This window comes from Ambystoma mexicanum, chromosome 5p (genome assembly GCF_040938575.1).
Source record: "Ambystoma mexicanum isolate Mex_15411 chromosome 5p, UKY_AmexF1_1, whole genome shotgun sequence".
Taxonomy (NCBI): Eukaryota; Metazoa; Chordata; class Amphibia; order Caudata; family Ambystomatidae; genus Ambystoma; species Ambystoma mexicanum.
Window position 1 is genome coordinate 754,111,445 of NC_090930.1, and position 14,418 is coordinate 754,125,862.

The window sequence follows — 14,418 nt, forward strand, 5'->3', positions numbered from 1 at the left end:
TTTTGAAGGGTAAAGTGGCGGATTCACCTCCCGCTTGTTGCTGGATGTAAATCCTGCACTTTACCTGCAAAAACCAGCAGATTTACCCTGCAGTAATCCACCAAAAATCCCCATGGAGTCCTATGGACTCTATAAATGCAGAGTTACCACCACTTGTAATTCTGTGGGATTCCATGGTAAACCCACGGGACCACATGGTGGTAATGGTAATTGTATTTGCCAGTAATTCGGTGAAATAACTGCTGAATTACCGACAATTTCGTAATGAGGTCCTTAGTCGTTTGTGTAGGTGGAGATCTACATGTGTTAAAAAAGTTATTTTTTTTCTTGACTCTTTGCATAGTTTCAGTTGGTGCTAACCTCCAAAGAGATTAATTTTGGAGCACACTCTGGCAACACTGTGGCACCTGTCGGATTCGCAATGAGGTCACTGAAATGTGCTGCTGAGTGGCCTCCTCAGTGGATTGCCTTCCTTGCTTATCAACACATACGCATATGCTACCTGGATGATTTTCCTACCTGGTAATGGTTGTCTGTGAAACACTTCTTTATGTCAGGTGGAAGTCCCGCCTTTGCTTCCTGACATGGCACTGCCTGACCACGGCTTCCTGTTTCACTGGTCTCCGAACTGTCTTCTTTGCTGTTCCTTCTGAAGCCCTCTATGTCTGTTTGAGCCTCCCATTCTTGCATGGCGATCCGTGCTTGCCAGTGGGACCCGACAGAGGCAGTTTACAGCTTGTGTAATTTTTACTCTGGCGCTCCTGTCTAACATATCTCTCAGAGATCTGTGGGTGTCCCCTCTGGTATACAAAATCCTGCAGGTCTTGTTTCTTGGGGATAACTTGTTTGAGACATAAACTTAAAAACAGATACCCTTGTGCTACTAATAGAATTATTAACACATCTTGTCACAAAGGACTCAATTCATGAAGAGGTGCACTGGAGCAAACCAGTAGATGCCCTGCACAGCTCAGGCTTGTCCCTTCTACCTTATAACCGGAGCAAATTCAGACCTTACAACGTTGGAATAAATACGACTGGAATTTTATGAATTAAATCTTCTGACACAATCAGTGGAACACTCACAGAGGGTGTCCCGGAGTATGTGGTTTCGGGGGCTTGAGAAAACTGTGCTGTCCCATTTTTTTCGGCCATTGGACTGAGTGTTGTCCCTACGACAATGATAGAATTTCACCTAGCCAGAATTGAGGAGAAGACGCAAGCCTATTAGCGGGCCTTGACTACTGACCAATTGGCATTACACCGCAGATATGTACAATACACACACCAGGACTTGCCTGGGGATAGCACACATAGCTATCTGTTCAAATATCGCTCAGCTGGATCGGTACATTTGGTACTTCATCTAAGGTTTGATATACAAAGGAAAAAGAAACACAAAGACTCCACTCTTGCGCTCCAAATAAAACATTGTATTCGACAAGAAAAATATTCAAAATTACTTCATTCCATTTTTATATACATTTTCAGATTTTCAATTGGTTCATTCCATTTTGTTGTGCATTTTTTTTCCGGATGTTTGAAAATTATAAGTTCATTTTCATTCACATTTCTTACAATAAGGATAGAGAAAATAATCTTTGTATTCATTCAATAAGGAAGCTGGTTGTTTGAGCTAGTACCCTCTTAATAATGAGGCTGGTTGTTTGAGCTAGTACCCTCTACACGTGTTTCACCATACTGTGTTTTGCATGGTTCTTCAGGAGGGATTTGAATTGCTTATATATATAAGAACACTGTCTTAGTTGCCATAATTGTATTTAAGCTAAGGAAAAGGGAACAAGAGAAATATCCATGATATGTATTTACCCTTCATTCACTTAATGTCCAATGCCATTTGTTAATTGCATCAACTTAGTTACCTACTTGTGCTATGCTTTGTAGAGTGTTGCGCTTCCTAGATTCATTCCTTTATTGCCTGCATAGCCAGGTATGGCTAATTTAACCGTTTACCACTGGTGCTCTATAAAGTAACAAGAGCGTTTTAAATAACGAAAGAGTTGTGTATATAAATTGGCATTTTTGGCATTTCACTATTCTCTAGCGGAGATATCTGGTTTTCCTCTATAGCTTTAGCATAATAGGGCTCACCTGGGTTGTGTATTTCTGTTCTGCCCAATTGTGGCTCAATTTTGTAGAGGTGCATCGGATTCTATTGTCCGATGCACTTAAATTAAAAAAATTAAAAAAGAAATCAACTCAACCACCCTTTTCAGCTGCCATGTGAAACCTCCCTACAGTTAGCAACATCTGAGCTGAGTATGAGTGATGCATCATTCATTTTCAGAAGTTGGCAGATAACCGCAATATGTTTGATCAGATAAGAATCGGCCGCCCATCTTCCCACACCTCTATTCATGGGCAGCTCAGGCAGATTACAGGCTGCCCACAATACCCACTCCCAGCCAAGAGAAACAGCAGCTTGAAGGGCAAACTGCAGAGGGACACACTTCTGACAGGTCGCTGGCAGAGAACAATTCCAGGGTGGACGACGAGCGGAGAGTGATATGTCTTCCGGTTTGGAAACTGTAAGTGTCTATGTGTCAAAGTATGCGTAATGGCTATTAAAGGAACATTTGATATTCAGGACACCGTTTGCCATTACAGAAACAAACGTATGGCATTTGTTTTTGTTTTTTTGCTGGTGGTAATCTTACTTAAAATGTATTGGAGCCACAGCAGCGCCTTAGACGGAAACATTGATGCAAGTCTTTATTTGTAAAAATTGAAACCAAAAAATAGTAAGCCTTCGAGTAGAAATGCACAAACTCACAGATTCTTCTAGTTCTTCAATCCTTCGGTAAAGTGAACCATTTGGATGAATGAATGCATGAAAACATTTCTGAAGTGCATAGCCACCTCAAGGCGCTGCATGGGAGGGCAGTGAAGCTAATCATTACAAAAAATGCTAATGTTATACCCCGAAAGATGTCTGAAAGGCAGCATATTATCAGCACATTGTGTAAAGCACATCCTCCAAACCAAATCTTTAGTTGTTGGTAGCATGGTCCAAGACAGCAGTTTTTTTTCATAGTGAAATTGTAATCTCTTTGGTCAGGAATTGCCACCAATGGTCCACACACCATGTCAGTATTCCTATTAAATAGACAAGTGCGAGCCACATGAAGAGATTATATGGATGTGACAGATCCAGGGTCGGACTGGCCCTTTCGGTCTTTCGGCCCGTGGCCGAACAACTTTGAGGTCCCAGGGGGCCGGTTTTTCGGCAGCCACCTCTGGGCCGTTTTTAAAAAAAAAAAAAAAATGTCACGTTTTTTAAAAAAAAATTACAATGTCATTTTTTTTTTTATTGGCAGGCCCGGCCTGCTCACCACAGTAACAGTGTCACTGTCTGTGTGTGTGCGGCGCCGCGGCCCGCACGAGCAGCTCCAGCTCGCTAGGCTCACACTCACAGTCAGTCACTCATCAGCAGGCCGTCCGCGGCCGGGAAGTAAAATGGGGGGGGGCTCGGCCGCTGCGCTGGGCTGGGCAGGGCAGGAGCCAGGAGAGAGGCGCGCGCCAGCGGCCCTGTCTGCAGACTGCACACAATTCATCATAGCAAGGTAACACTAGATGTTGTTACCTTGCTTTGTAGATTGCATCTGCATCATGCATGCATCATAATTTATGATGCATGCAGATGCAGATGGACGTGCATCATCACGGCGGTGGGTCACCGGCGGCCGTGCCGCCACTGCAGGGGGCCGGTGCCGTGTGGTGTGCTCGGCTCACGTTCTGCTCGGGCGGCGGCGGCCTGAGTAAAGTTACTTTGATCTGTGGAGGGAGGCAGGATGAAGCAATTGCAAACACTAAAGCAAGTGAACACCTGCCTCCCTCCGAGTCCTGACCCTGGGGGCAGCGTGCCTGCAGGGCTGAGCTGGGTCCCGGCAGCAACATTTCACACAGTTGCTTCAATTAGTTTGCAGGAAGTAACAACAGTTGTTAGCACTTCTTTGCAAAATTGAAGTTAACTTGTGCCTCCTGGGGGGACCGCCACGGAACAAGCCAATGTAAATTCGGCTGCAGGAGGAGGGCAGGCTGCACCTGCCCGCCCGCCCAATAGACTCTGTGCCGCCATGCTAATTGCCTTGGGCCTCTGACCCACCCTGACCCTGTGCATGATTTATGGGCACGCCGGCCGCTCACACCACACAGAGCAGCAGGCAGCACATGATGTGACATCGCAGTGGGGCAGAGAGACAGAGAGCCACCAGGCACCAGCTGTACAGACGCTTGAAGGCCAAGAAGAACCTCCAGTTCCTGGACCGTTATACGGAGACCTTCAAGTGAGCACTGCAAGAGGCACCTGAGCTTGCAAAAGATGGTACTAGCATGCTTCTTTTGGGGGCAACTCTGCTCTGTTGTGCACATGGCTAGTGTCTGTTCTATCGTGTTATTTCTGTTTGCTAGTACAACACTCCCTCTCGCCTACATTGTACGCCCACAGCTTGCATACTGTTTCCCCCGGGGCGTGTATGGGGATCTCTCTCCTCCTGTCCCTTTTGCGTGCACACGGTATGCTCCACTGTCCCGGCGTAGAGTGTGGAGCACACTGCACTGCCCCTGCCTGCCCCCTTCTGTGTGCACACATGGAACACTGCCTTTCCCCTGCTGCTGGGTGCATATTGAACTCTCCCCCACCTCTCTTTGTGCATGTGCCATGATACATCCAGCTTTTGATGAGTATGGTCAAGGTGAAAAACAAGCGAAAACATGCTTTCGCTGTTTTTCCCGAAATATGTTCTATTTTGTTAGAGATTGTCGGCATGGAGCAGGAATCTGATGGAAAATCATGTCTGTGAGTTTCTGCTTCATTTGGGGAATCTGCATACATCCTTGCAGTATCATTAGTTTGGCCTATTAGGAGAAGCTAAATTGTGACACCTATAAACCTATGCATTAGAGTACAGCTAGGGAGGAATCAAGAATGTCTTATGAGGAGGGAGGGGAGACAGAGCCTGTAAGTGTTGTCTGGTTATGTACCCACCTATTCACTGCCCATAGCCATGCTAATCCCTATGGCCATTCCCAACCAGTTCTTCACCCTCCCCACCCAAAACACCTTCTGATGGGAACTCTTTGAGCTCGCTTTATTCAAGCCTTACCATCAAACTTTTCACTCAAAGTAGATGCCAGTTTTTCTTTTTTATTACACTGTTTTTTACGAGTAATATCTTTGGAGTTGTAAACCCACTACTGGTGTAATAGAAATGTCTTACCAGGTCTCCCTTCAGCCACTCGATTTATAAGCACTCTGTGTCCTTCACTGACGTCCTGTTAAAAACAAGCAAACATAATCAAAGTCAACAGTTTTGTGTGGGCAGTTAATACAACTACGTCTGTGTCTGGAATGCTTGTTTTACTCATGTAAACGGGATGCCAGGAATGTCTCTGGACTTTGCTTGCTTTTTAGTGGGTGCTGTGCTAATCGGCAGGATCAGTAGGTGCAATTGTAGTCGCCATGTTTTTCATTAGTGATCTCTGAAGAGCACAAGAATGCGTTCATGGCTGAGATCAGTTTGCATTGCTCTCTCTGGTGGCCCTGGCATTGCAAACATTAGGGATTCAGAATTGTTAAAGCGGGAATCCCTGTTGGTAGTGGCTATTGGAATCTGTAGCTGTACATGCAATGCAATTGGTTTCACTAGCCTGTTCCAGAGTCAGGGAAAAAACCTACACACTGAATATGGATCGTTAAGAGAACCAAAGAAAAAAAAGTCAGCACTGTTTTTCACATATTGTTTAGATTGTTTGTCATGTCCCTTTGGTGAACTTTTCTGTGTGTCTGAGTGTATTAGTGCATGAATGTTATGTAAATCAGAGGGTGGGATTCAACTTTTTGGGAGGACCAAGTGCCTGAAAATCCGTTTCTCGCAGTAAATCTCTCTGCAAGTTCACGCTCATTGGGGGTCATCACTGTGGCGCTCTGTGACGTCCTTGTGATTGGAGCATTGCGGCATCTTTAGCAAACACCATTAGAGTAACCTGGGGTTGTTGGTGGTACTCTTTTTCATAGGACAAGACTGATATTCAAGTTTGATTTCTCGCCTGTGAGCAGCACAATAAGCTCAAGTGCTTATAACTCTCCTGAGTGGGCGCATTCCCAGAGGATGGGTTCTTTGGCCGAGTTTGTTCTCATTAGAGAAGCTGCCACATTTTTAGCAAACCATTAAAGATATGGTGTGTTCACTGAATGCATGAACATGCCCTGCCGGCTGAAATGTGTGCATTTAGTAGGCAATTTCAGCAAGCAAGCACACATCACAGCGCCTGTAGGTGACGCATGCACCCGTGCTCTCTCTGTGCACGATGTAGCATGATGCTGCTCGGTGCCTTCTGGATATACACATGCCCTGACAGTATACAGTGTACTGTATACTGCCCTTTCTTTCTGCACGGCAAACTCTCACTCACCATTTGTGTGCACACGGTACACGCCTCTTTGTGCAAAGAAGGCATACTGTCCTGTCCCTTCTGGGCGAATGATGATTGAGGACCCCCCTTGCACATGATATAAGGCCCTAGTGGTTTCATGTGGAACTCTCACCTAGCTCCCACCCTCTCTTTGTGCACGTGGTATAATGCCCTGCGCCCTCTTGTGCATGTGGAGTGCTACTCTTTCCCCACACGCCCACTGGCACTGCACATAGCACACTCCGCAGTCCCCACTGTGTGCACATGGCACCTGTTCCCTCTGTCCGGCCAGTGCATATTGCCCCGTCCATTTTATGTAACTCTCCCTTTTCCAATCCGTGTGCATATGGCATCCTACCTTGCACCCTTTTGGGAACATGTGGAATTCCCACCTGCCCAACTGTGTGCCGGACATACCTCCTGTGCGCAGTGTGGATCCGCAGTGTGGATCCGGCCTAGTCATAGCTGGCAGTGGCACTGGCAGTTCTGTAACCTGCTGACACTGAGGAACCAGGTTCACACCATTTAAGCGATTCACCAATTCTAGCCATGTGATCCGTTTTAAAGAAGCATCATTTGACATGCATTTGCATGCCAATGGTTATTCACTATTACTAGGCGAATCCAAGTCATTGTATGCCAACATGTTATTACACTCAAATTGAATAATTCATCACATTCTCCCAGCGATCGAATTTCATATGGGGCAGTACAATGGCAGCCATGGGGTGGAATTCGAGCAGGGATAGCAGCTTTCACCAAGAGTGACATGTGTGGGGCAGAAGTGGGACAAGAGGCAGGCAGCATGAAAATGTGTTACAGTGGTAATGTGTTGTAAATTAACAGACACATGAACCCTCCATAAGTAGCATTTTCTGTAAAGTCATGAATTGATGTTATTCACAAATTATGGTTTGATGGCCACTTTTTTGGAGGCAAGGGTTGGGCCACTTTTTTGAGGCGAGGGGTGGCCACTTTTTTGAGGCGAGGGGTGGGCCACTTTTTTTTGGGTGTCCGGGCCTATTTCTTGTCCCAGTCCGACCCTGGACAGATCGTGGTGGCGTCAGTAGGAATCAGTACTGGGGGAGGGGAGAGACGGGGGGAGGGCAAAAATACAACATGGTGGTGCGGGGTGGTGGCACTCCAAATAAGGATCAATAGGCCAAACTGGTTCAATCGTGTCATTAAGCATGTTCAGAGTAGGTCTTTGCATCAAGTTCATATACATCCTAAAATGTTAGCTCATGTTCAACAGTCAGCAAGAGACTGCATTCTTTTACTTCAAGCAGCAGACAGCGCAGCATAATGTGTAGTTCGAAGTGGTATTAAGCTGAAGAGATATCACTTCCGGCTCAGCTATTATATAATATCTAGTCAAAACTAGTCAGTTTCGAATGATAGTCGAGGACAGTTTGTTTAACAGATGAAATATCACATAAAGGTGCAGTGCAGGGGGAAAGGAGGCAACTGCTCCCTTGGTTCTTCTGGTTCTTCAGCAATGGTTGCAGGAATCTCACTTTGCCCCTGCAGAACTGTTCAGTTCTCAGTTTCTGGCTGTACACCCCAGTGGCGTCTGGCAAATTTCTGAATTAAATATTTCCCCCAAATATGCCATTGTGATGGAGCGTAGCGAGGGAGCCCAAACCAATTAAGAGGTGTGGGTGAATTTCTTTAAATAATGGCCTAATACGGTGCAAAGATTGGCAATTGGTTTTGTAGGGTAACACATGAAAAAATCCCATAGATGCAAGTCACCAACAGTGCCAAGCAGGATTAATGATCCTATAAGAAATCATGTCCACGCTTGTTCTGCCAAAATATGTCAGTATCCCTACATACGAACATACTCCAGTTGGCTTTACCATTAAAAATGGTTTGGGTGTGTTTGATCGAATTTTTCTCTTGATCGCGGCAAACAGACCGCAATTTATCTGCTCGGGCCCAATTTAAACACACATTTTTTTTCTTTTGTCCTCCGCTTCCAATTTTAAGGCAATGGGGGACACCCCCACACCCCTGAAATTGCAAAATATCAAACATAGGGAGCGGGGGACACCCCTGCAACACCCGCTCTCCAGGGTTGGTATTTTGCATTATAAGCGACCAAATTTCCCCGAAGGCCAAATCACCCATGCAAAATTCGATCAAATTGGTCATTAGGTCAATTGTTTTAGGTCAAATAGGCTAATACCTTAAAAATGCCCTTGCACAGTATGAAATTATGTCCAAACTGGCTGCATCAAAATGCCATTGTAGCTATATAATAACACTTATCATGCTTGCTTCATCAAAGATACCCAATACAAAATATCATGCCACAGAAAGAAATGGCTAGACTTGGTGCATTCAAATGCCATTTAACTGCATATTCACACTTACCATGCTTGCTTTATCATAGATGACCAGTGTGATTATCACAATGTGATTATGTGTGCATGCGAGGAGCAGGGGGGCCCAAGGAGTAGGCATGGTATTAGTTTACTAATCATCTATCATAGATGGGCAGTAAAAAGAAATACCATGCCTGCTACCATAGGCCTCCCCAGCGCCTCGCTTGGGGGGCTGATTTTGGCTAATGCACAACCATCCTCTCCTGCAAAAATAAGCTCCACGTCCCAGTACAAACACACACACACACACACACACATTCACACAACCTTCAAACACTGCATGCAGTCGCTCATTCACACGCACATCCATCATCATACACTCACTCATTACACACAACAGAAGCATACACACATACATACACATATTTAAGTTAATATACCTTCTGACCCGGTCCTGATGTTCTCTCCCAGCGCTCCAGCTTCCATGTAGCATGAAGAAGAAGCAGGAAGCAAAGAGCGCTTTCTCGCTCGTGCACATGCGTGCAAGAGCTGGAGCGCTGATGACGAAGTGGCCTGCTCTGTTTGTATGTGTGAGGAGGCACAATAGCGCTTTCCATCACACATACAAACATGCAGTTCCTCAGCTAGCATCCCCAAAGGGACATGCAATGTTGAGGAAGAAAAACGCCCTCGGCTTTGCATGGCTCATTGGATATGCAAGGCTGGGGAACAGAGCTGTCAAACGGAAACATTGTTTTCCTTTGACAGTTCAAGCCAGCCGAGGAGCGCCTCCTCAGCTGCAAAAAGCAGCCGAGGGAGTGCTCAGTGTTTACACTGGGCTGGGTCCTTGGTTCCTCCATAATGGGCGAGGGTGCCCATGGGTCAGCGTGCTTTGCCCATTATGGAGAAGCCACCACAGGTATACCGTCAATGAATCTATGCACAAGGTCAGTGCTGCTGGAGATTAAATACTGTTGACTTTAAAGTCATGTACGTGAACTGCACTGTTGTTAATGCAGCGATTCTGAACACATTCATGGATCCATAGACAATTCCTACAGTAGAAGACTACCAGGGTCGCTCAGCAAGTTGAGTGACTGTTGCTAAGATGTTATATATTTCAAACTGGCTGTATGACTTTTTGCAATTCCTTAAAAAAAAGTGCTATTAAATGTGAGGGGATGGGGGTGTAATTTGCTTATATTCAGGGTGAGCGAGGGCGATTTTTTCCCACATAGTGAAAATCAAAAGCTGGCACCCATGAACCCAAAGTTTAATTTCCTAATAACTGCTGTCAGCACAATAGAATCATTTATTTGTGATTAAGCAGGTTGACAAGCATATAACAGCTTTAGAAATATATGCTGTGATAAAACTCAAAGGAAGGGGTACACAAATCACAGGGTATTTGTGTGGTTGTGCGACAAAAAATGAACACGTACGTTTAAGAGCATGTTTCAGTTTGGAAACATCTTTTTTGTCTTTTTCTAGACAAGTGTAAGATGCACATTTGGAAATCAATAGTGTGGCCAGCATGTAGGTAGCCTGCTTTTAACAGTGATGGCCGCCACCCCAGTGATATTCCTGGCCCATTGATTTCCGTGATGCCTCTTTCAGGCCAGAAGAAAAAAATCAGGCTCAGCAAATAGGCCATGCAAATGCACGAATGAGCCAGAGCGAGTGAGAACCTTTAAGGTTCCTGGAAAGAGTTATTTGCCAGAGGGGGGCCAGACCACCAATTAGGGGGGCAAAGCAGCAATTTCCCCCCTATAACCTCTCTAGGGACGCCTATGGACTGGGACTTACAATTCTACACAATCTGAGATGCAGGCCCGCACTGCCTTATCTTTTATCTCCACTGGAAACAGCACTGGAAACAGCATTCCTAAGAACCAGCATTCCTCCACTAAATCCTCTCAATGTCCATCAGAACTACAAAGACTTCGGACTCACCTGTGAAATGCATGTCTTATTCCCTTGTCTCACTCATTAGAGACACCCTTTTCAAATATATAGTTGTTATTTTCTTCATTTGCTCTGCAGTATTTGTTAAGCTTTTGTTGGTGAACTGCAGCCCACAGTCTATTTAGGCAATCTTCACTATTTTTGTAAACCTGGTACTCCCAAAACAGGCATTTGAAACCCACATTTTCTTATCAAATTCTAGGTATTGCCACTGAATGCAGGTACTCCAAAAGCCAGGTATTCCAATGAAATGGTTCACAGTCAAACCACATGGAAGTCGTTGCCCTGGAAGTCCAGGCCTCCACATAATTTCCAGGGATTTAATAATTAAATTTTATTTTATTGGAATTTCTGTTCAGCGCTGGACCTACCCAGAGGGTCAAAAATGCCTTACTGGTTCAAAGGTTGAAAAGGTGGGAAGTGAAACTGAGGTTACAAAATATGTTCACGATAGAATAGGAAGATTAGGATAGAGAAGTTGTAGCAGGGAAGATAGAGGTGCAGGGTTGTGTGTTAGGAAACAGGTATGCTTTGAAGCTCTTTCTGAAAGCAGTGATAGAGGGTGAAGTGCAGATGTGAAGAGGTAGGGTGTTTAAGGCACAGAGTGCCCACTTGGTAAACGCTTCTTTTTGTGTGCATGTTAGTTTGCAGAGGGGAATGTGTAGGAGATGCAGGCTTGCTTGCTTGGTGTTTGTGTGGGTGGTGGGTTTAAGTTTGTCATTAAGGTAAGGTGGGGTTTTGTGGTGGACGGCTTGTAAAACAATGCAAGGTCCTTTGAAGCCAATTCTGTGGAGCCACTGGAGCTGGGCGAGAGCTGAAGTGATGTGTGAATGTTGGGGTAGGTGGAGGATGATTTTGGCTGCTGCATTTTGCATGGCTTGCAAGGGGGTGGGAAGGCGCAATGGTGCTGTTGGGGAGCCAAGTCAGAAGAGCACTGACATAGTCCACGTTGAGGAGAACCCGTGCTTGCACTACATTGCTGAAGTCATCAGGAGGAAGGATGTGTCTGATCTTTCATAGGTGGTATAGTTGTAGGTTGCATGTTTTGGTGAGTGAAGGGAAGTTGGGGGTCGACAGTGAAGCCAAGAGATTTGACTGGTGGAAAGGGGGAAATGTGTGGGTTGCCCGTGGTGAGTTCTTTTATCCTGGCTGTGAGTTCGAATTTGTATCTAGGGGAACAGATGAGTAGGCATTCTATTTTGGAAGGGTTGAGCTTGAGGAAGTGGGTGGTGTCAATGTGGTGATAGTGGAAAGACAGCTTTTGAGGTTGTGAGGGCGATGAGATTTGGAAGTATATTTGCATGTCATCTGCATATTGATGGAAATAGATGCTATGCTTGTTAAGGGTCTTTCCAAGGGTTTCAAGACATAGGTTAAAGAGAAGTGGCAATAGGGAGGAGTCTTGCTGTACACCGTACTTGACGGGGGTGGGGTCAGATAAAAAATGGGTCATGCAGACAAAGTGTGTCCTGTCAGTAAGGAAGAAGTTGAACCAGTCGAGGACGGTGCCTGAGCGTTTCATACTTTGGGCTAGGATGTCAAGGAGAATGGCGTGGTTGAAGGTGTTAAAGGCTGCAAAGACATTGATCCGTATGAATAGTGCTTTGTGTCCTTTGTCAGTGATGTTGTGGAGGTCATTGAGGATGTGAAGGGTAGGGGTCTACATGCTTTGTTCAGGTCAAAAGCCAGATTGGAAAGGGTTGAGTAGGTTGCTTGTGGTGATGTGTTGTTGCAGTCGGGTAGTGACAAAGCATTCCATGATTCTTACGAGGTATGGCAGGTTAGAGATGGGGCAGTAATTTCTTTAGAGTGTGAGAGATGGCTTTTTGACCAGGGGTTAGATTTGCCCAGTTTTGAGTCCAGTAGGGATAGTGCCATGTGACAGACAGGAGTTGATGATGTTGAACCAGTGGGGAGAGAAGGTGGTGATGCAATTACAGGCAGCTTGAGGTGGGCATACATCATCTAGGAAGTGTGCAGGTTTTGTTTTGGCACAAATAGTGATGTGTGTTTTTATGTCAAAAGGGTGGAAGATGTCCCATGTGTTGGAATGTTTGGGAGCAGAGGGTAGGAGTGACAGAGCAGAGGGGATTGCTTGCCTGATGTTGTGTATTTTGTAATTGAAGTAGTCCACGAGGGAGTTGCATACTGCAGTGAATGTGTGTGTGGAAGGTATGGATGATAGTTTGTAGAGGGATATGACAATGTTGGGGGAAGGAAATGTGCTGCATTTTGATGGATTTGGGGGGTAGGATATGTGCCACATTTAGATCGATTTTGGGGGAAGGAAATGTGCTGAATTTTGTTGGATTTGGGGGGTAGGATATGTGCCACATTTAGAGGGATTTTGGGTGTAGGGGATTGCCACATTTTGCTGGATTTAGGGAGTAGGAAATGTGCTGCATTTAGATGGATTTTGGGGGTAGGAAATGTGCCACATTTAGATGGATTTTGGGAGTAGGTAATGTGCTGCATTTAGCTGGATTTTGGGAGTAGGAAATGTGGTGCATTTAGATGGATTTTGAGGGTAGGAAATGGTCCACATTTGGATGGATTTTGGGGGTAGGTAATGTGCTGCATTTAGCTGGATTTTGGGAGTAGGAAATGTGCTGCATTTAGCTGGATTTTGGGGTAGGAAATGTGCCACATTTTGTTGGATTTTGGGATAGGAAATGTTCAGCATTTAGATGGATTTTGGGGGTAGGAAGTGTGCCGCATTTGGATGGATTTTGGGGGTAGGAAATGTTCTGTGTTTAGATGTATTTTTGGGGGTAGGAAATGTGCTGCATTTAGATGGATTGTGGGGGTAGAAAATGTGCTGCATTCTGATGGATTTTGGGGTAGGATATGTGCTACATTTAGATAATTTTTGAGGGTAGAAAGGAGGGTAGGAAATGTGCTACAGTTAGATGGATTGCCAGGGCAGGAAATGGGTTACATTTAGATGGATTTTGAGGGTAGGAAATGTGCTGCATTTTGATGGATTTGGGGATAGGATATGTGTCCCATTTAGATGGAATTTGGGGGTAGGAAATGTACCACATTGTTATGGATATGGGGGGTAGGATATGTGCCACATTTAGATGGATTTTGGGGTAGGAAATGTAACACATTTAGATGGATTTTGGGATAGGAAATGTTCAGCATTTAGATGGATTTTGGGGGTAGGAAATGTGCCATATTGAGATGGATTTTGGGGGTAGGAAATGTGCCACATTTTTATGGATATGGGGGGCAGGATATGTGCTGCATTTAGATGGATTTTGGGGTAGGAAATGTGACACATTTAGATGGATTTTGGGGTAGGAAATGTAACACATTTAGATGGATTTTGGGATAGGAAATGTTCAGCATTTAGATGGATTTTGGGGGTAGGAAGTGTGCCGCATTTGGATGGATTTTGGGGGTAGGAAATGTTCTGTGTTTAGATGTATTTTTGGGGGTAGGAAATGTGCTGCATTTAGATGGATTGTGGGGGTAGAAAATGTGCTGCATTCTGATGGATTTTGGGGTAGGATATGTGCTACATTTAGATAATTTTTGAGGGTAGAAAGGAGGGTAGGAAATGTGCTACAGTTAGATGGATTGCCAGGGCAGGAAATGGGTTACATTTAGATGGATTGTCAGACGAATGTGTCATACTTAGATTGTTTGTGAGAGATTGGAATTGCGTTACACTTAGATATTT

The 14,418-nt window shown here is 45.0% G+C and overlaps 1 protein-coding gene across 1 annotated transcript in view; it reads left to right on the forward strand.

The window, feature by feature from the left end:
• The first annotated feature begins 2,430 nt into the window (after nt 1-2,430).
• LOC138481704 (C-C chemokine receptor type 8-like) overlaps nt 2,431-14,418 on the forward strand; it is a 108,464-nt gene continuing 96,476 nt past the window's right edge. The window contains exon 1 of the mRNA XM_069613832.1: nt 2,431-2,549. Coding sequence (XP_069469933.1) covers nt 2,529-2,549 — 21 coding nt within the window. The 5' untranslated portion in view covers nt 2,431-2,528. The remainder of the gene's footprint in view (nt 2,550-14,418) is intronic.